The 20,171-nt window shown below is 46.2% G+C and overlaps 2 protein-coding genes across 5 annotated transcripts in view; one reads left to right on the forward strand and one right to left on the reverse strand.

Moving 5' to 3' along the window:
• The window catches only part of AAK1 (AP2 associated kinase 1), a 53,634-nt gene extending 51,216 nt beyond the window's left edge, over positions 1-2,418 (reverse strand). The window contains exon 1 of the mRNA XM_026042822.1: positions 2,256-2,418. Within this exon, the coding sequence (XP_025898607.1) occupies positions 2,256-2,418 (163 nt within the window). The remainder of the gene's footprint in view (positions 1-2,255) is intronic.
• A 1,465-nt stretch (positions 2,419-3,883) lies between these two features.
• ANXA4 (annexin A4) lies at positions 3,884-19,236 on the forward strand. 4 transcript variants are annotated; one of them, XM_026043355.1, is made up of 15 exons: positions 7,478-7,546; positions 9,494-9,574; positions 10,019-10,111; positions 13,325-13,381; positions 14,266-14,341; positions 15,098-15,192; positions 15,494-15,607; positions 15,751-15,841; positions 16,272-16,351; positions 16,741-16,797; positions 16,959-17,052; positions 17,485-17,580; positions 17,990-18,048; positions 18,346-18,468; positions 18,733-19,236. In XM_026043355.1, the coding sequence occupies exons 4-15, from the start codon at positions 13,379-13,381 to the stop codon at positions 18,790-18,792; spliced, it is 948 nt and encodes a 315-aa protein (XP_025899140.1). In that variant the 5' UTR covers positions 7,478-7,546; positions 9,494-9,574; positions 10,019-10,111; positions 13,325-13,378; the 3' UTR covers positions 18,793-19,236. The 4 variants fall into 4 exon arrangements, with proteins under 4 accessions (XP_025899147.1, XP_025899140.1, XP_025899131.1 ...); XM_026043362.1 differs by lacking the exons at positions 7,478-7,546; positions 10,019-10,111 and adding an exon at positions 3,884-3,901; XM_026043346.1 differs by lacking the exon at positions 10,019-10,111.
• The last annotated feature ends 935 nt before the right edge of the window (positions 19,237-20,171 follow it).

The raw sequence follows: 20,171 nt of genomic DNA on the forward strand, positions 1-20,171 counted from the left end.
TCCTTGCAGACAGAAGCATTTTGACTCATTCCTCCCCACCTGGAAAAGCAAGTATCCAGACACAACTGGGGAAGGAGGGARGGATAAGAGGGGGAAGTACCAAACTGCACTGGATATTTTGGTAGATCTGCCCAAGGAATCGACAACACGTGCAGCCACCTGGCACACTTCACTGTGCCTGCATTTAAGAACTTGGTGTCTGCACCAGAGCTGGCGTCTTCAGCAGGGTTGCTCAGCAGAATTGAGTGATTGGTCACAGGTTTGACAGGGCGAAACCCCAACACTTCAGCTCTAAAAGTTCTGGTTGAGCCAGTTCCTCAAGCTTGCAGTTAGTCTCCCCCACACCATCCATCATCATTTCCAGGTCTTCATTTTAAGCCATTTTTTACATCTCGTTTATTTTCCRTGCTTCACATGCTGCACCAACACAGTCCCATCCCTTCCCTCCTAAAGRAAGGTGGGAGAGGGAGGCTTCTCTCCTAGACAGGATATTCCATCTCCTCTGACAAAGTGCTTCCCGAGGGAATTTCCCTTTTAGCAGAAACAGCCGAGACTTCACAAGTCGGCTCTCTAGTACTGCTGAGCCAGGAAAATTAACAGCAGATCAGCAGATACCAAAAAAAAAAGTTTTTAGACAGGATTCAGACCTCAGTAGTGCAGGGTCTAGGTCGCCAGACAGCTCCCCAGATCTCAAGCTGAGTCAGTGAAAAACGCTCCTTACCAGTACTTCTGCATCCCTGACAGCTATGCCCAAAGGCAGAGGCACGCAAAGCCACTGCACTCACAACCAGGGCCRTCTCCCCAGAAGACCTGCAAGGCCTTTCTAGGGTTGATAAATGAAGCTTTCTTCACCCCTATTCCCACCAGAAGACAACCACCTGCAAATCTACAAGCCACCTTGTCCAGGTCTCCTTGGAGACCCAGCTGCCATTCAGAGGGATTTCTGACAGCCTGTATTGGAGGTCTAACCCTGAGGAAAATACCCACCCAGAACATTTTACCCAAAGAATTTCCTTCGCCTTTTCTGGCCATGCCATAAGGCAAACATCATGCCTACTTTGCAGGTCTGTGCAAGCAAATTAACATCTGCAACTAGCACTAGGCCTACCCCAGGAGTCCCAGGGAAAAGCTCTCACAAGCAGATAACCCTGCAGCCAGGCAGCAGCGCTGGAGCCCAGCCGGAGAGCACCCGGTCGCTCCCAGGCACATCCTGCTGCTGCAGCATCAGGGTAGGACCTGCCAACAGAGGATTCATCAGCAAAAAAAGCTCTGCTTTCCCATGTCACTAGGATGAGGCCAGAGCACATTAAGAAASACTGTGACGGCTACTCAGGTTTAACTTGTCTCCTCTCTAAACAACTGAGGTTAAGTGGCCTTAGAAGCATCGGCCAAGACAAACTGGTATAGCAAATTCCAACGCAGGGGAGAAGAGAAAAACAATTCTTGATACATTTATGAGCCAAAGGACTGTTTCTCTCAAGCTGGCATGCAACAGAACCTATACATTAGAAAATAATCCTTGAGRGGGGAGAAAAAAGGCTACAAATCTTGATTCTTCCATACCAAGATGATTTTTGCAAACCCATACACACATACACAGGCCCCTTTAGGTGCCACATTTTAGGGTTCTGTCTGTAAAAAGCAATGCAGGTCCTCCCACTCAGCTCTTGTACACTAGCTACCTTCTCCTTTGCAATTACAAGATCAAAACAAAACACTTTCACCAAAATTACAAAGGATGCTGTGCAGATTTGACCTGGGACAAGGTCTAAATAGCCTGACATCCCTCTGAAGGTTAAGAAGGTTAATGGTTACCAGCCATAGATACCCATAGTATACTCCATGGCCCACACAAATAATGTAAAATAATAGTTAAAGCAGCATTATTGGTTACAATTTTAAAATACTGATACCACTAACTTTCTGCCCTGCAAGGTCTGCATAAAAAATACATAACAATACTATCTTCCATAAATACACATACATACAGACACACATGTAAGCTGTAGGACAGAGGAAAATTAAATAAAATAACCCCCATCAACTTCCAAAGCAGCTGCAATTCCGCAATCCGCACAGGTTTTTGAGACGGGGGGGAGGCAAAGGCCGCAGCCCCGACCCGTGGGGGCCCAGCAGGGCCCGGGGGGGTCGGCGCCGCAGGAACACGAGCCCCTCACGGGCGAGGGAAGAGAGGGGGGGCAGAGAGGCCGCGAAGCGGCAGCAGGACGCGGCGGCGGCCCGGGCAGGCATCTCACCTTCGGCCAGCACCTCGTCCACCGTCACCTGGCAGCGGCCGATGTTGAACACGCGCCCGATGTAGCCGCTGCCGGGGCCGCCGCTGCCGCCGCCGCCGCCGCTGGCGCCCGAGCCGGGGCCCGAGCCGCCCTGCTCCCGCCGCGAGTCGAAGAACTTCTTCATGGCTCCGCACGGGCGGGCAGGCGGCGACGCCGCCGGGGTCGTGCGGCGGGAAGGCGCCGCTGTCTCCGGTGTGTGTGTGAGGAGGGGGGGGCCACCCGCAGCAGCGGCGGGAGCCGTTAGCGCCGCGGCGCCGCCGCCGCCCCGGCCAGGCCGCCCGGTAGCTGAGCGCGGGCGGGGGGCGCCTCCATGCAGCGCGGGCCGGCCCGCCGCAGCGGCTCACGGCCGGGGCCGCCTGCCCGCAGCCCGCATCGCTGCCCGGCGGAGCTGCCGGCGGCCACCGAGCCCGTCAGGGACCGACCCCGCCGCCGCCGCCGCCACCCTCCGCCGGCCCCATCCGACCAGGAAATGGGCTGTCACAGGAAGTCCCTGTGGCAGCGCCGCCCCCGCCTCGGCCACCGGCCTCGGCCCGGCCGAACCCCACGGGCGCCCCGTTCCCGCCGCTGCCGCCTCCCGCAGCGCCGGCGCCGCCGCCACAGCGCCGCGGAGGGGCAAGGGGGCCCTGCTGAGGGCAGTGGGGGGGCTTAATAGCGGCCGTCAGCTCCACYGCGCGGCACCCTGGGAGCTGTAGTTCCGCCAGGGGGCCGCGGCGCTCCCCCCACCGGCGCGCTAGGGACTACAATTCCCGTCAGGCAGCGCGGCGCCGCGCGCTTAGCGGAGTTATGTGGGGCCGTGAGATGACCGGCGGTGACCGTGGGGAGAAATGGGGGTCGCCTCGCGTTGCCCCCTCGCCTGCGCTCCTCGCCGGCCGGGACGCTCTCCGCGGGCTGCCCCGCAGGGCTGGGAGCACCGGAGGGTCGTCGGTGTCCATGTTCCGCAGCTCAGGAATACTGTCAGGGAGGGTCGTGAGCAGCGGCCTTGAAGCGCATCGGTTTCCTCGAGGGTGCGCGTAACGCCTCGGCCTTTCCCTGCCACAGTAATAAAAGCTCCGCCGTGACATCTTGTCGGGAGGCTTATGGCGTGTCTTCGTGCAGGCCTGCTTGTAGCTGATGGAGAATCTTAAAATTCAAAACAAATGGAAATAACTCCCCATCCCTAAAATGTACCAGCTTGGGGAGCAGACAGGAACTCATCCCCCTCAAAGCCTTCAAACTTGGTGTTTTAAATCTAGCATTTGATTWTGTGAAGCCTGACTCAACACTACATCTAAGAGGATTTGCCAGAATTGGATGTTATACAGTTCTCTGTTTCAGAGTAATTTTGGAGACTTTATATAGAGGCTCCTTAGATGCTGATTTGTGTGTGCTTGGTACCTTTTCARGACATCATGGACAGAATAAGGCTTTCCATGTACCCAAAACATTCACTGGCTTTAGCAGTTGGACTCTGGGACCGGAACTTGGATTTACTGATAAATTCTGCCTCTTTCCTCCTTTTTCCCTGCTCCAAGACCCATCTAATTTGCAAGCTTGCAGCAAGATGTTCATAAGGAGTGATGTGGCTAATCCAAAGAATCCTAAACCTATGGGTCACACTTAAAAGAATGGTGAGTTGAGTTTGAACCTTGTGATTTTTTTCTTTAAATGCATTTTGGGTTCTTTTCAGCCTTTTTCCATCTCTCGGGACGCAGAAGAGCTTTAGGTTTTCCTAAAAGCTGGGGGTGTCTGCAGCAGCCGTCCCATGTTTTCCACACAGATTAACTGGGAAGGCCGGAGCTGAGATTTTGAATGGCAAAGGGGAATATTAATCAAGCAAAGCATTGATTTTCCTAGCTTGTTACCTGGAACACAAAACCTGTGGACCCTGTGGAAGGGAGGAATGCCCCTCTGAAAGTCGTGTGCTCGTGCTGTCATTCCTCATCTCTGACTTGGGCAGAAGGTGGGGCAAAAAAAAGGAAACCAGAAAGCATTCACATTTTCCTAATGACTATTATTTCCTGTATTATGGTAATAACTACAGCTATCGTGCTGACAAGCCCCAGTCCCAAGGCAGGCCCTGGCTATCGTGGGCTGGCAAAAATGATTACCCTGAATTTTGTTTTAAGAAAGAGTACTGTAATGAAAACAACTGAGTAGCTAGAACACCCTGGAGAATATGTTGGGAAGCAACATGCAAGCAAAAGAAATTACAAGCTTTGTAATGTTCTTTTTCCTGCATCGCTACGTTGCTTGAATGGGTTGGCTTTGGGGCACAGACTTCCAACAGTGCCAAGAGGACAGCATCAGCATGTTGTAAAATGATCTAATTGCTTTTGCCAATATTTAGAGACTTTTAAGTTACATATTATTGTGAAAGTGGCTTCCAGTATAAGCAAGTAAAATTGTTGATGATAATATCTAGCATATGCTTTATACATAGATCTAAAACTGCCTTGCTAATGCAAGCATTGCCATACAGTCATTGTTCTACTTGAGGCACTATGCCTCTCCAATGCAGTCAACTCTACACCTCTTCCGTCATCCTTATTCTCAATGGTTCCTGTAAGTAAAGTCCTACTAGCAGGCTCTGGAGCCCTCAAAGGCCTCATTGACCACCATCATTCACACATAATTTGTAGAGTGCCTCATAGTTGTTCCCATCTACATGATTTTCATGTCTCATTTACAAGATGCTTTCAGTCCACATGGTTGGAGCTGCAATCATTGCAAGAAATCAGCTAACACAAGCGTGGAAGAAGTCCTCTCTTTATTTAACAGGCATTTAAACACCATGAACCCTTGTTCAGTGTTGGTTTGTGGCTATTGGAGTCTTCAGTGGGGAATACAGAAGGTTCACTTGCCCTTCACATGAAGTATCCTTCATCCTGGGGAAAGTCTGGGATCTATCCAGTTTGTTTCTTTTGTATATTTTTTAATTGGTCTAACCTATGAAACATCCCCAATCATTTATTAAGACTGAGGTAAAATAATCAATGCCAAAGAAAGTCCTACAGTCAGTGATTTCTGGGGACTCTACAGAACTGAACAATTTCCAAGAAAGTCAGGCATCTCTGTACAGTACAGGGAAATGACTCATTTCCAGCTAAGAAAGATAAAAGTTACTGCCATACAGAGCTTGCAGATGCACTGCTTAACATCCTAACTAGGCACTGAGAACTATTTTATTGTCTTTAATGCACCTGAAAGTGCCAAGGTACCAGACCCATGTACAGCTGTGGGGCCCTGATATTCTTGCCACAGGCGCTCTTAAACTCTCCTGGTTTTGGGCAGGAGAAGCAGATGTTGTTGCCATTATTTGTTTCAGAAAATGTGAGGTGAGGCTGCTGTTCTACAATCCCAGTGACCTTCATAGGGGTCAAAGAGAATTGAGCTTGAAAGCTTTGGAAAATCTAAAATAAAAAACTAATCAGTGATTGCAAGAAGAGACGTGGTCAAGTCTTTCTCCCATCTAAGCCTGGTGCATCTCCAATGTGCTCTTTGGAGTTGTACCACYACACAAAGAAACTCAGTCCAACTGATACGGTCAACACTAAACACCACAATTTAGTTCTAAAATCCTGTGAGACTGGTTTTAAAATATTTGAGGCCTGATGACGTAGTCAGCAGAGCTATTTGCCTACATATTATCTGTGTGCATCCTGGTTCCCCTGTATTACTAACAGAATGCATTCAGATCCCAGGAGAAGGAGCAGGGAAACATTAATATGGCTGCATCCTTCTTGATCAAACTTTCCAGACAGATCAGCATTTTCTAAACAAAAACATAAGTTTGGAAATGTTTCACTTGAATAACCCAAAAGCTAGGGAACACTGACCTCTTCTGGGTACTTCTGCAAGTGGCAACGAGGTAGAAAAGACCCCGCCTAACTTTGCCTCTTTGGTTACATCTATTAGGAGGCAAGTTTGTCCTGGAGGCAAGTGGCGTCCATCCTCCCTAGAGCTATAAACCTCACTAAAATCTTGCTTTGTTATTCTCTCTTGCAGGCGTTGCATAAGACAGAGGGAGTAACGTATAACAAGTTACACTACGTAACTTTCATAGTTTCCCCTTTTCCCTCTCTAACACTTAGGTTACAGAGTTCTACAGCACTGTGTATTTCTGCAGTACCTCCAAGTGAGAATGTCACCGGCTATAGACGAGCTCAAAAAAGCACACATTTGGCAACCTCAGTTTTGCATGAAAAGAGGCAGGCAGAAAAGCAGTCACAAGTCCCTTTACAAGGTAGCAGACATTTTTTTTTTCCTATCCTCAGTGCTTAATAACTAAGTGTTCTCATCCTATTACTTCTATCTTTATAAAGATGTTCCCTTAATTATTTATTGTGTTATATGCATTTGCATCCATACACTTCTACAAAATTCTCTATTGAGTTTCCCACCAGTTTAAAAAAAAAAACATTAGCACCAGCGTTCTGTTTCTCTCTCTCTATGTATCTATATAGCTCTGTGTTCCGGAACCCAAGGATTTCTTTTAAGTGCATAGTAACAACCCACAAAGAACTACTGGTGTGACCAGCAAAAACTATCCTCTTTCTTTGTCATCCATGAGGAAAGGCAAGCTCTCATACATACTATCATCTGGCTAGTAATTTGCCTGTGGTTGGATTTTTGCAGATAAGCAAAGCAGCGCAGAAGACGCCAATGCTCATGTCTGTATTTTACCTATTTAAAAATTCTCAAATGCTCCTGTTTGCTCTTACRAGCCATATTCAATAATTCCAGTGACAGCTACATCCCCTGCAGCTAAGAGTTAACATCTTCCACTACTATTAATGTCACTAATGGCCGGTCTATAAATATACATACATGGAAATAACTGAACAGATTGAAGTCTATAGGCTTATGCTTCTTTGGTTCAATACCATGCATAACTTAGACTGATATTGCTAACATCAATAGAATTGATCACCAAATCAAAAAAGAGCAATGTTTCTCCAGAAGGATGACTTTGCACTACAAACATATCCTATAGATTAGAGCCAGTATCACTATATTCAGCCAGATTTGCAGAGAGGCTCTCACAAAGAAGGGCTTTATAAGTTGTGTTTGAAGTGTTGGGGTCCTGAGTGCACCCACAGGCCTTAATTATCCTGAATTGTCTCACCTGGGCCCCCACCCTGCACCTTCCACTTGTGCCCCCAATTCTATTTAAGCACAGGCCTAGGCAGCTCACTTTTAATTTGAGATGTGCTGTAGGGCTTAGGTTTTGATCATCTCTCTTGCTTCCCCAGGATCAGCTCTGGCCCTGTATTGTAAGTCTTTTTTATTTTGTTGCTCTTAACTGTTGCTGCCTGAATTTTCTCTGTGGGTTATGGACCTATTCTGTTACTTTGCTTTCTTAGGTAGGTGATAATAGTTAAGGGAGCTTATTGCTTTAAGCTCTGGGAGCTACAAGGCTGAGGTCCTCCTAGATATTTGGAGATCTTTTAGTGTTGAGATCTCTTAGCTTGTTTTTCTTTGTGAAGTGACTCTGCTCTTGTTTCCTGGTACAAGATACCCTATGTAGAGCTCTTTAGTGTGTTACCCTATTTCCTCTACTCCCTTATCTGGTGAGCTTCTGATTTCTTCCTGTGCAAAGAATAAATGTGTGTATTTGAAGTTCTCTTTAACTGGGCAGTCGTAGTTCTGATTCCCCTCCTGGAGCTGGGATATATCTAATTTACAGAACTAAGTATGGTAAAGTTGCAGAGAAACAAATATTAATTAAGGAGGGGAAAAAATGAAAGCTACTCATTTCCTCTTTGAGTTGTGTGTATACTAATTAAAGTAAACATTCATTAAACCCATTAAGTGAGATTTAGTCTTGATAATGTGTTTAAGGGTGCTGGAAGCAATGGCACAGCAGTTCATAGCCTGTGGCTTTGGGGAAGGAGTGATTAGGTTGTCCAAAAAATAATATATGGCTTTAAAGCTGGCATTAGGGATTACCCTGACTGAATGTCTCTGCATGAAGCTGGCAAAAGCCCTGGGGCTTCAATGCTCTCAATTAGTCTTGATATGGGAGACTTTTTTCATGATGAAAACTGAAAACTGCAATGTGGGTGCAATTATAGTGGTCTAGGGCATCTATTGTTCTTATTGTAATTAGATTATATCAAGATGAGCAGTTTAATATTGCTTGGATTGTATCTGTCTTAAAGGTGTTTAAGGTTAGAGATCTTTCATCAAAGTTATTCCCCTCCCTCCCTGTTCTCCCTTGGCCTCACGTGACAATATTTATGTAATCAGACTAGGTCTCTCCAGAGAACACTTTACGTAGCAATACTGGTATGTTCTGCTCAGGGTTCTGCAAACCCCTATCTCCACTTGCAGGAGGGGAGTGTTGCATGTTCCCTTGGTAGTGCTGACTTCCTAAAAGCAAAGTTTCTAGTGGCTACAGTAACAGGTGAAGAATTAGAATGTACTCATTTCATTTCTTGGGTGAATCACAGTATTTGAGTTTTCCCACCTGCCAGTGAACATTGCTTCCTAAATTCTGGTTGTCCTTGACTGTTCCTCTTTTGACAGTTCAGTGACACAAATTAGCCACTGACAGCAAGAACATGCTTCTGTACTGGGCTGGACTGTTAGCCTGTTTTACAACAGCTAATTCTGGCAGGTCTTTAGCTCTAGCCTAGAATCGGTGTGACCGATTTTAAATAAGATTTATTTGTTAAAATCAGTGGCACAGGGCTCAGGTTTGCTTGTGTTCATGCTGTGTAAAAACAGGTAGCTTTCCAGTCATTCCCTGCCCAGCAGTCTCCCCCATGAACAGAGCCTGGGTGTTGTCAAGTCTCTGCAGAGCTGTTCTTGGTTTCTGGGAGCTATAATAAGCCAGCTGTATGGACGCACTCACTAGAGCACAGGCTGTATTCATCCAAGGTGCTAATTTTAGGTCTCTTCCAGCAAAAGTGCGTGTGTGTGAGAGGCTGGTGTGCAGTTGTTATGTGAGCTGGGAACAAGAACCTGAGAGGAGTGGTTTACCTGCTGTAACAACTGACATCAGGGAAACCAAAGCCCYGAGGATAAACAAAGTGAAGACAAGATGCACTATTTTATTGCAAGGTTAAGTTGCCTCTGTCAGTCTTGTGATTCTGTCTACTGACCTTAGCAGCCTCACCAGAGGCCAAAACTGAAGCCCTGTGCCTGGAGTGATCTCACTTTGGGATAGTGCCTTTATTAAGGGCACAAATAACCATTCTTAATCATTGCACTTCCAGCGGCGATTAAGTCCCTAGAAGAGGAGTCTGTCCTGAAGCCCTGAAGTGCTGCTGCAGGTGCAAGTGAGAGCTGTGATCCAGGTAAGATGCTCCTGTAGCATGTGGGAGGGCAGTGGACTCTGCTCTGGGCTGTTGAGTTGGTCCTTGTGCTGCGTGCAGCTGTCCCAGTGCCTCCCTGTGGGTATGGGCTTTCTGCATGGCTGTATACAGCGAGACATGACACTCTGTTCACACCCAGTGCTGTGCAGTCAGGAGCCCCAGAGACTGTCTGTGCCTGTGGATTTTGCAGGCAGAAAAAAAAAAAAATGGAGAGCAGAGGCTGTCCCAGCCTTCCAGACAACCTTTACTCTGAAGGGCCTTGGTGGAGCCCCATGTGCCTGTTCCTGAAATGTGTCTGCTGGGGTGGCTGCCTGGGGAATCCCTCAGTGCTCTGGACTGTAACTCAACAAATGTTTGCGGAAGGACAGAGGGGATTGGCAATGCATTGACTTCCTGCAAGCTGTGCGAAAGCTGCTTTACTCCCAGGCAGTCCCAGCCCACTGCAAGGCGGGGACTCTCTGGCAAAGAGCAGAGTGGAGCTCTCCCCATCACTGCCGTGGCCCCTGCCTGGGACAGCAGGTGAGTCTCAGTTAACTGCAGGGTCCCCCTCGGCATGGGGAAGGGTTGTCTCACTAGAGGTGCTGGGTGCAGTGCCAAGTCCTAGCTGGGCTCATGGCCACACAGGCGGCAGCTCCTAGTGCGGCTGTGCAGGCGTGCGGCAGCCTCTGTCTCTCTGACATGGGACGCAGGGTGGGTCTGGGCTGAGGGAGGACACGGAACGGGCAGGGGGAAGGAGGAAGAACATGGCTGACTCTTTCCAGGCACAGAAGATGCAATGTTTGTGTTCCCTTTCTGCTTGCGCCTGTGGGAAGGCTGGTGTCCCCCCTGCCTGCTGGCAGTGGGAGGGCATGGCAATGTATTTTGAAGTGGCTCTGGGTGCATGTACGGGGAGAAACGAGCAGTACGAGGCTCCAGCACTAATTTGGGATTAGGTTTTATTCCTTTTGTGGCAGCAGCAAGGCAAAGTTCATGGTGTGGGAGGCGCACTTCAGCTGCCCTATAGCTCCCATGCAAAATGGAAAGCTGCAAACTCTGGGCTGGGATTGGTGTCGCCCAGCCTGCTGTGAGCTGGAGACTGTCAGCAGACCAYGCTGCCTCCCCGACATGCAGCTCACCAAGGAGGAGCCGCTCGCATCCAGCTGGCAGTGCGGGAGCTGTGGAAAAGCTGACTTAGAGCAGGGCGTGGGTTTGTGTTCTAGCAAACATGCGCTGAGGAAGGAACTAGTCGAACAAGTATGGTGCCTGCTGTTCTGGGAGATGGATTCCCAAATTAGTGTTTTTTAACTTCAGTTTCTGGGACCATCACAGTGTCCATATGTTCAGGCAACTTGAGGCAAAGCTCTTGTTTAAATGCTGCTGCTGGGAGCTACGGGTGCTCTGAGTATGGTCAGCGAAAGCTATTCAAAGCAAGCCTAGATTGAAATGACCAGGACACAGGACAGTTCATGCTGCTTCAGGATTCAGGATCAGCTCAGTTTGAGGACACCATTGAGTACATAACTACCCAGTGTATCAGAGAAAGCTGAATAGGAGGAGATAAATAATGCAAWTAAAGGCTAGCGGGAGGAGATGCCCAGTATACCTGCACTCTGTTATCTTGCCACAGTTTAGAGCCTGATGTCAGGCGGGGTATGGAGCTTATTGCATTAGTGAGCTCAGGCCTTTGCAACAGTTTGAATCAAATATTATCAAAGCAGGCTTAGCCAGGGCACTGCAGCACAGTCTAGCTAGCTGGCTTTCTGCATGCATGTTTTGATTCCTCAAACAGTGTTATTATCCTGAAGCTGTTTTCTTTCTGATGGAGCAGAACAGGGAGTTCTGTTAAAAAGCAGAACTCTGTCAAATCTGAGCTCTCACCCTAGGCAAGGTTTGTCTCTATCATCAAACAGGGTGGCTAGGGTCTTTAATGGTGTAATGCCCCAGCCTGAGCTGTCCATGGAGACAAGACCCCTTGCCCATGAATGGGGGAACAGTGTTAAACCGCAGGGACTATTGCTAGAGAATGTAGTCAAACTGCCAAGTGCTCTTTTAATTCCAYTGTTATGACCGTTGCCGGCTTCCTCAGCAGGGCCACATGCATGGCAATATACTGGGAGCAAAAAAGCAGAGTTGCCCACAATTTGCGGATTGTGGGGTGGGCTAAGCATTGCTGCTTGCATGTTAGCATTGACTTTCAAGCTGGATGAAGAAATTGGAGTCTTACAAATGTCAGAGTATGACTAGACTATTTAATAGCTCTAATTTCATGTTCAGTGGCATTTGCCCTTAGCCCCATATTCTTGCCTCATATTTTTTTTTTGTTGCCTCATTTGCATTCAAAATGTTTCCTGCCTGCCTCCCTCTTGTTTTGTTTTGCCCTCTGTTTGCAAGGCAGCTCCTTTAATATCCTGCTTCTGTGTACAAACAAACTGAACAGTAAAACCCACATCAGAAACTCTGAAGTTCTAAGCCATTACCCATTGTCTAGCTAAAGCAAATGATAAAGCTTATTAATAGTGTAAAAAGCTAGGCTAGATCTTTTCTTTTAGGGTCTAGGTCAGACTTGGCCCACTAAATTTTATATCCTCTAAAAAAAATTAACACCAACTTTACCATGTGATACTGAACTGCATGTATTGCACACATTACCTGGGAGTACTTGGGTGGGCCTGTACAGAAGGATCTACAGCCAATACGATGCTGAGAGCATTTTGCCCCAACAGCACACTGAGGTATATGGGGTTCACAGGAGTCATGTGAAGTATGAGTAAAACTCCTGCTCTTGTTGCACAACTGGCTGGGCTCGTAGCAGCTGCTGAACGTCATGAGCAGGTCTAGGGGGATCATCTGTCAGTCATCAAGTGCTCTATAAACATGCCTGTGTTTAACTTCAGTTGCAGTGAAATAAACTTTATCTGAAACTTGTTTTTCTTATCTTTTCTGCTATGGACTGACAATATTTAAAAGACTTGGCCAGGGGATGGAGATCCTGAGTGGAGAGGTGTTTGTAGGGGTAGACCCTTTGCATGAAAACAAATGTAAAAGCAGGAAATATATATGGGAGAAGGTAAGCTGTATTTTTAAGAGGTTAACAGTCAATCTGCAGCCCTACAAGCAATTACATGTTGCATCAAACCAAGGAGGTGCTGAATTCTGCACATCTTAAGGAAGTTCAAAGCCTACTATCCTGGAGTGAGAATGGCCTCCACATGCTTGTCTGTGCCCTGGTTTTGTCTCTGCCTCCCAGGGAAAGCTGCAAGTGCTGCTGGAGCAGTGTGGGTGTCCTCCCGGCCTGACCTCCAGGCTCTTACCAGCACAGTCAAAGTTAGCCATGAGATGTGGAGAAGACAGTCACTGAGTTGATCCTCTTAGACTCTTGTGGTGATGTCTGCTTCTCCTTGCAGCCTCAAATAAGCTGTACTGCTCAAAACAGAAATTTCTTAAATACCAGTGATAATCAGCTGCTTGTGCATCGCTCTTTGAAATAGTCTTTGTGGAGCAAAACCTGGACCTCTCCCATAAGTCAGCCTTTGTTAGTACAGTTCAAAGCAGGACTGGGAATTCTGAGCTGCAGTCACTGTGAGTGTTCAGTAGGGCTGTCAGTGAAGCATTGTTCTTAGGCCTCAGAAATGAGGCAGTTACAATCCTGCTTTACAGTATCAGTTACTTAGCAAGCCCCATTAAGCAGCAAGGGTAGGTGTATTCTATTAATTATTTGCTAGAAAGCTCATACTCCCTGTTTTTTTATTACAGTTGTGTAACTGCCTTGGGACTTGGACAGTAACAGATTGACCAAATACTGCAGGGATGGTGAGTGTGGTTGCTTCCTGTACCATGTTGTGCCATTTGCTCTGATCAGATAAATGGGAGTGTAGCGCAGATAACGATACAGACGGTCATTGTCTGTGGGGGAGCAACTTTATCTCTCATCTCCATCTCCTCAAACTGGGCAGAAAGACCCATGCTTCTGGATTGTTCCTTTCTGGGGAGTTAATGTAAAATCCAATCAGATATTGGTTCATGAGGGACAGATATTTCCTAACGAACTCTCTGGATATATTATTCTGTACAAGTTCAACCTGCAAACTCATCTGTATAGCAGTTATCCCTGTATGTGTTACTGAAAGCTTAACTAGCACTAACATTAGCCACTATTTTGCTGTTGATGTTCTTGGGAATGCCGGCTGAGATGTAGGAGATGGTGTAGGCCAGCAGGAGTGGCTCAGGACAGGAGAAACTTGTCTATGAAATACTGTTGTGAGCAAAACACTGAATTTGATGTCACATAGATATATATATATATTAACAGAATGATTCTTGCCTGCTATTAGTGAAGTCAGGAATAGGGTTTTGTGATCAGCTTCTATGATTAATGTGGAGCTGGGAGGACGCAACAGTTGGACTGAACAAAGATGTCAGGTTGTCAGCCTTTAATTAAAAAACAGATGCTACATAGGTAGCAATAAGGAGGTATTTTTTCCTTTTAGTCATGCTACTATGTCTTGTGTAACAGAAGTCTCCTTAGAACAGACTGTTTCTCTTCAGGGTAGAATGGAAGCTTCATCTAAAATCATTCAAGTTTGATGAGCAGACTTTTATTTTGTTTTGCTCTTGCTGTGTGTTGTTGCTATTCAGTTGTACCATATGTGTGCATTGCTCTGTGCCTGCATTTGATAACTCTTTTGTGAACTCAGGCAACAATCAAGGGGGTTTCAAGTTTCAATGCTGAGCAAGAAGCACAAGCACTAAGGAAAGCAATGAAGGGGTTTGGTAAGTTGTTCCTCCTCCTCTCTTAGCCTCTCAGTTTTCAGACTATGGGGAGACTTTCTGCTCTGGTAGTTTGGGGAGAGGCAAGTCTGGCTATAAGCCACACATTATCTCCCAAAAAAAGTGAAAATGGGGATCATGATTCTCACTTGCTGAAATGCAGCCTCTTGGTGGTGTGGATCCTGCCATCTTCTGTGCTGTAGAATGCGAGGTTGCCTGATCAGAAAGTAGGAGTCACTTCAGAAGAGAGATGGAAGGAGTGTAAGGAGAAGGAAGGTAAAGAGCTAAAGGGACAGGACTGATTACTATAATGTGTAGTGAGAAGGATTTCCACACCAACTCAATTGCTCTTAGTCTATCTGTGTATATGTATTTGTTTAATCTATGTCAGTATTGTCTTCAGGCTGTTTATAGATATTAAAATATTTACCCAAGAAATTTGGGACACTACATATTCTGAAGTGCTGCACCATCTTTGCTGATGCAGTGTGAGGGTACTGAAAAGAATCAGTTCAGTTTGAGATTATGCTGAAATCTGAACCCAACCTGAAATCCAAATCTTGGGCTCTTACCTTGTCTCTCCTTCAATACAGTGTGCCCATCCTGATGGGTAGAAGTACTTCTGTGCATTGATTTAGTCCCCTGTCAAGAAGCAGGTTGTGGAAGAGACGGAGAATGGCTAATAGCACGTCCACACAGTGCCAGAGCACATTTCTGTCTTCCTGCAAGCAGCCTGACTGGCTTTTATGTTTCTCACAGGCACAGATGAAGATGCCATCATCGAGACCTTGACCAAACTGAATGTTTCCCAGCGGCAGCAAGTTCTGATCACCTATAAAACTACTATTGGCAGGGTGGGTAGGTGGTCTCAGAGATAAGTCACTGTGGCTCTAACTGGCAGATACAAATGCTGTTGAAATTATAGTACTTAAGTGAAAAGTGAACAACAATCTAGCCTCTACTACAGTGAAGCTAGCACAGGTTTTGGTTATTTTTCTGGCCATGCAACAAAGCTTATCTTGATCTTGTTTGCTTCAGAGATGCTTTTTATTAGGGAGAGTTGGAGCACATGAAAATGTGGTGAATGAATCGGTCCTTTTGGTTCTCAGGGGCTGTTTCTTCTCCCAATTCATTCATTCTCTGCTGGCCTTTTAGGATCTGATTGCTGACCTGAAGTCTGAGCTGAGTGGGAATTTTGAAAGGGTGATTGTTGGGATGATGACTCCCACCACCATGTACGACGTGCATGAACTGAGGAGGGCTGTGAAGGTTTGGACGACTTCTTTTTTACATCGCTAAAGTTCTGGTCAAGTTAATATGATGTGGCCTCACTAATTAAAAAAAAAAATGCTGAAGGCACATCAGAAACAGTTGTCATTAGCATCTTGGTTCTTTTCTTGGCAATTCTGCAGGGTGCAGGAACAGATGAGGGTTGCCTGATAGAAATTCTGGCGTCTCGCACAAATCAAGAGATCCGGTGCATTAATGAGAACTACAAACTTCGTATGTAGCACAAACTGCGAGAGGTTGCARTCTTACTGCCTGGAAAGTAACTTGTGTGTGTGCATGCACGTAGAGGAATGAGAGGGGCTGTTGGTCTGTGGCTTAACTGGGGCAAGCCTTGCGATTCAACCACTACTGTCTGAGTTAAATGGCTGCCAGCAGTAGTCGCACAAACTAGAATGTCACCCAGAAAGATGGGGGTAAGGAAATATCAGTTGCATGTGCACCCATGTATGGATCTGGTACTAGTTTTATACTGACTGTACTTAATGTGGACCACTAGCAGTAGTTATGATGGCTGGGTTGCAATTATGTCTAGTGTGCTGAGCACTTTCATATGTTCACCTGGCTACAGCTAGTACATGTGGACAGACAATTGTCCAGGTGTTGGAGCTGTTGCAGATGTCAAATGTGTGTGTTCTCCTGCTAGAATATGGCTGTACCCTTGAAGAGGACATTGTCTCTGATACATCTTCCATGTTTCGAAGAGTTCTTGTGTCCCTCGCAATGGTAAGCCCTAGTCTAAAGGAAATCCCTTGCTTTTGGACATGCCCTTCATCTCAGTGATGAGGTCTCTGAGGCTGGTTTTCAATTTGCCTCCTACCTTCCATGCCACCTTGCTTGCCTTTCCTTCAAGGAGAGGAATCTGAATCTCCATGTTCTTTTTAAAATGGTCCCATTCAAGTGGTTTGCCATTTAGTTCAGGAGGAGGCGCAAATCATGCTCAAGACAGTTTTACATTTTTTAATATATTTGCAAGCTTCTAATAAATTTTAAAGACTCTTCAAAGTGGGCCTCATCACAAGTCTCCCATAGTTTGTTTTAAATGGGGAATTTCCAGGACTTGCTTCCATTAGTTGCTTTGGTAGGCTGAGTGTTTCATCCTTTTATCTCTGCAGGGAAACAGAGATGAGGGAACATATGTGGATGGTGCCCTTGCACGGCAAGATGCTCAGGTGTGTAGTAATTTTCATCCTGTAAGAACAGTCTGTTATTTGGAAATAGCTGTGATCTAGAGCAGCCCCAGGTCATCAGTGCTCAAGTATCACAGAATCAAAAATGTCAGGTAGAGTTAACCTTCTCAATTAGCCTTGCTTTGCCTATTAATGTTTTTAAGAACCTATATGAAGCTGGAGAGAAGAGATGGGGAACAGATGAGGTGCAGTTTATGTCCATCCTCTGTACACGGAACAGAAGTCACCTACTAAGAGGTAGGATTCTACAATGTTCTGTATTCTTTGTTTTCTTTACTTGAGGATAAGACTTTTGTAGGTGCTTTGTGCTTGATCAGTGACTGATTGTGAACTTTGCCAGATGCAGACAGATATGTAGAAAGTCACAGATACTTCTTTCAGATGGTTTTATTCCATTCCAAGTTAAAAGGAAACCTGAGGAAGAACATCAGAACAGCTCACTGTTGCTTCTGTCTCTAAATCAGACATAATGTGACTCCTACTGGGGGAAAGAGGAAGAAGTTACCTGCTTCAGCTTCCTAACAGATAGTTGAAAATATTCCTTCTGGGGGACAACATTAATTTAGCATGCAACACAGTGACAGCTGTACAATGTTCATCCAGAGTATGAAAAGCTTGATTTTTGCAAACTTTTTTCTCACTGTTTCTATCACTGACCTTTCTCCCTAGTTTTTGATGAATACAGAAGGATTGCTAATAAGGACATAGTAGACAGCATTAAATCTGAGATGTCAGGAGATCTTGAAGACGCTTTACTAGCTGTGGGTGAGTGTCCTGCTTTTAAATTTTGTCCCCAAAGTAGGGAAATAGAATAGTTAGTAAACAGCAGCCTGCCCTGCAGTTTACATAGCTTCAGGAGGCAGATCTGATGTATATCCTGCTGCAAACCATACTATTTTATTCTCTTAAATGTCAGGTAAGAAAGCTCTATGCTTCATCACATTTACTCTGTCAAGAAATGCTTTGACTGATGGTTGCAGTCAGGCAGCATTAAACAAAACACCGCTGTACATGTAGAAAGGGACCCAAGTTCACGGCGGGTCACTGTGCTTGTCTGTGCTGTACTTGCTGTTGGTCAGCCCTCAACTGCTTCATTGCAGAAGACACCACCAGGAGAAAACCTCCTCCTGTCGTTTCCATCCACCTTAATTCTCTTGTTCTTGCCTCTTTACAGTAAAGTGCACACGGAATAAACCTGCATATTTTGCTGAAAGATTGTATAAATCCATGAAGGTAAACAGCTTTCAGTATGAGATTGCTTTTTTCTTTCCTTGCCTTTCCATGCTGGAGTCTGTAACATGCCAGACGTTACTGCTCTGAACTCCCCTGTAACTGGAGAAAAAAAATAGTCTGAGCTTTTCCTTCAGGAGGCTCAGAGCAATATTCAGCAGCAAGATGCTAGTGGATCACTGTTAAAGTGAGACTGCTCTAAAGGGGAGCAGATCCCATGTGAGACCCAGCAGCAAAACCTATGTTTACAGCAAATGACTTATTCAAAATGCCTCAAACACACCTGGTTGGCTTCTTTAGGGCTTGGGAACAGATGACAATACACTGATCCGAGTGATGGTTTCCCGCTCTGAAATAGATATGCTGGATATCAGAAGGGAATTCCTGACCATGTATGGGAAATCTCTCTATTCCTTCATTAAGGTAAGCTTTTTCCATGTTAGAAACACCAGGATTTGCTAAGCAGCTTAGAGAGTGATTCCCACTTGGCACCTCTTGTGTAAAATACACAAGTTAGGGAAGCTGATATTAAGTAGACATTTGTGTCCTAAAATGTTGAATGTTCTTAATTCATAAACTGCCAAAAAGGATACAAACCCTAAAACAAATTGTTTGTGCTGGAAGTGACACAGCCTTTTTATATTTCTAGCTGTAAAACTAAACGTTTTTTTTTGCTCTTCTCTGCAGGGAGACACCTCAGGAGATTATAAGAAAGTTCTGCTCAAACTCTGTGGTGGGGAGGATTAAAGGATGCCTCTTGTACTGCCTGGGTGATGGGAAACAGAAGAGCATAAGGATTTATCCTTCCAGATAGCTTTGCTTATTGCTATGAGTATTGACTTAGGTTAGTTAATGCTCTGATTAGATAACAGCAATCAGTTTGACCCTTATGATACGCTTTTATGCTTGTCACACCCACTTTTTTCTAATAATTTGGTTAAAACCTGACTTGAACTGRATATTGTAATGAGCTCTGCAGGAGTTAAATGTTTCCTGTCAAGCTGCCCCTCCACAGCTGCATTTGCTAGCCAAGCTCGTTGATCAGTTGAGATCTAAGCAAATTTAAATGCAGAACATAGGAAAAAATAACCTAATCAATATAGGGAGTGTGCGCAATGCAGGTTTGCTTCAGTCTTGCAAGATGATTCAAATGTAACATCACCCCTCTAAAATCTAAGTGTTTAAACTTGCCCTCTGTTAATGTGGAGCATTAACAGGCCAGGTATATATATATACACATATATATATGTGTGTGTGTGTATATGTAAAAATACATTGCCTATAGATCAGCAGGTAGGGGAGATGTCACTGGCGACACTACACGAAGCAGGTCAGTCCTGTAGTCTGGGTCTTATCAACACAATGTGTGGGAGCATGACTTTTCCTGGTGTTATCGAGGTTGCTCCAGATAAAGCTGTATCCCTGGAATGGTGCCTTCTGGGGACAGGGCCTGTCCTCATGGCCTTATCCCATCCTTATCCTGCTGCCTCACACGGAGCTGCCTTGCAGGGGGTGGCCTGTTGTGTCTCATCAGAGCAGCCTATGTATGGTTCCTGGTGACAGTGGGAACTGTGGTTCCTGTAGGGATTTCCAGGCTGTTGCCATATGTTCCTATGTAGAAGCTGGGGGTTTTTATGACCCAAAGGCCCTGCTGTTCCCTTTGCTCAGAACGAGGCTCCTCCCAAAGAGCACATGTGGCAGGGCCTTCAGCTGCAAGTCATTTTGTTTCTCTCCCTGCATGAACTGTTGGAAACGCAGTGCCAAGGTGGGGGCAGAGCTTGGAAAACCTTCAGCACCCTGCTCCAAAGAGAAGTCTTATGTATGCTCTAGCCACCCTTGGGCTTAGCGTCCGACTGCTTTTTTTACCTTGCTGAGTTTTAGGAAAAATCAATAAACGAGCTCTTTCTCTACCCCTGCTGCTGCTGTGGCTGCTGAGGGCGTAAAGACCAATCCCCTGGGCAAAATATCCCTGTTTTAGCTCCTCGGCGCGGAGCTGCAGCCCAGGGCCGGCAGCACCAAGCGCATGCGCGCGGCGGCAGCGCGGTGCTTGCTCCCGCGCAGGCGCGGATGGTCCCGCTCCGCCCCCCCTCCCCCGCGCAGGCGCGGATGGTCCCGCTCCGCCCCCC

This window comes from Nothoprocta perdicaria, unplaced genomic scaffold (assembly GCF_003342845.1).
Source record: "Nothoprocta perdicaria isolate Ctin4 unplaced genomic scaffold, notPer1 scaffold_103, whole genome shotgun sequence".
Classification (NCBI taxonomy): domain Eukaryota; kingdom Metazoa; phylum Chordata; class Aves; order Tinamiformes; family Tinamidae; genus Nothoprocta; species Nothoprocta perdicaria.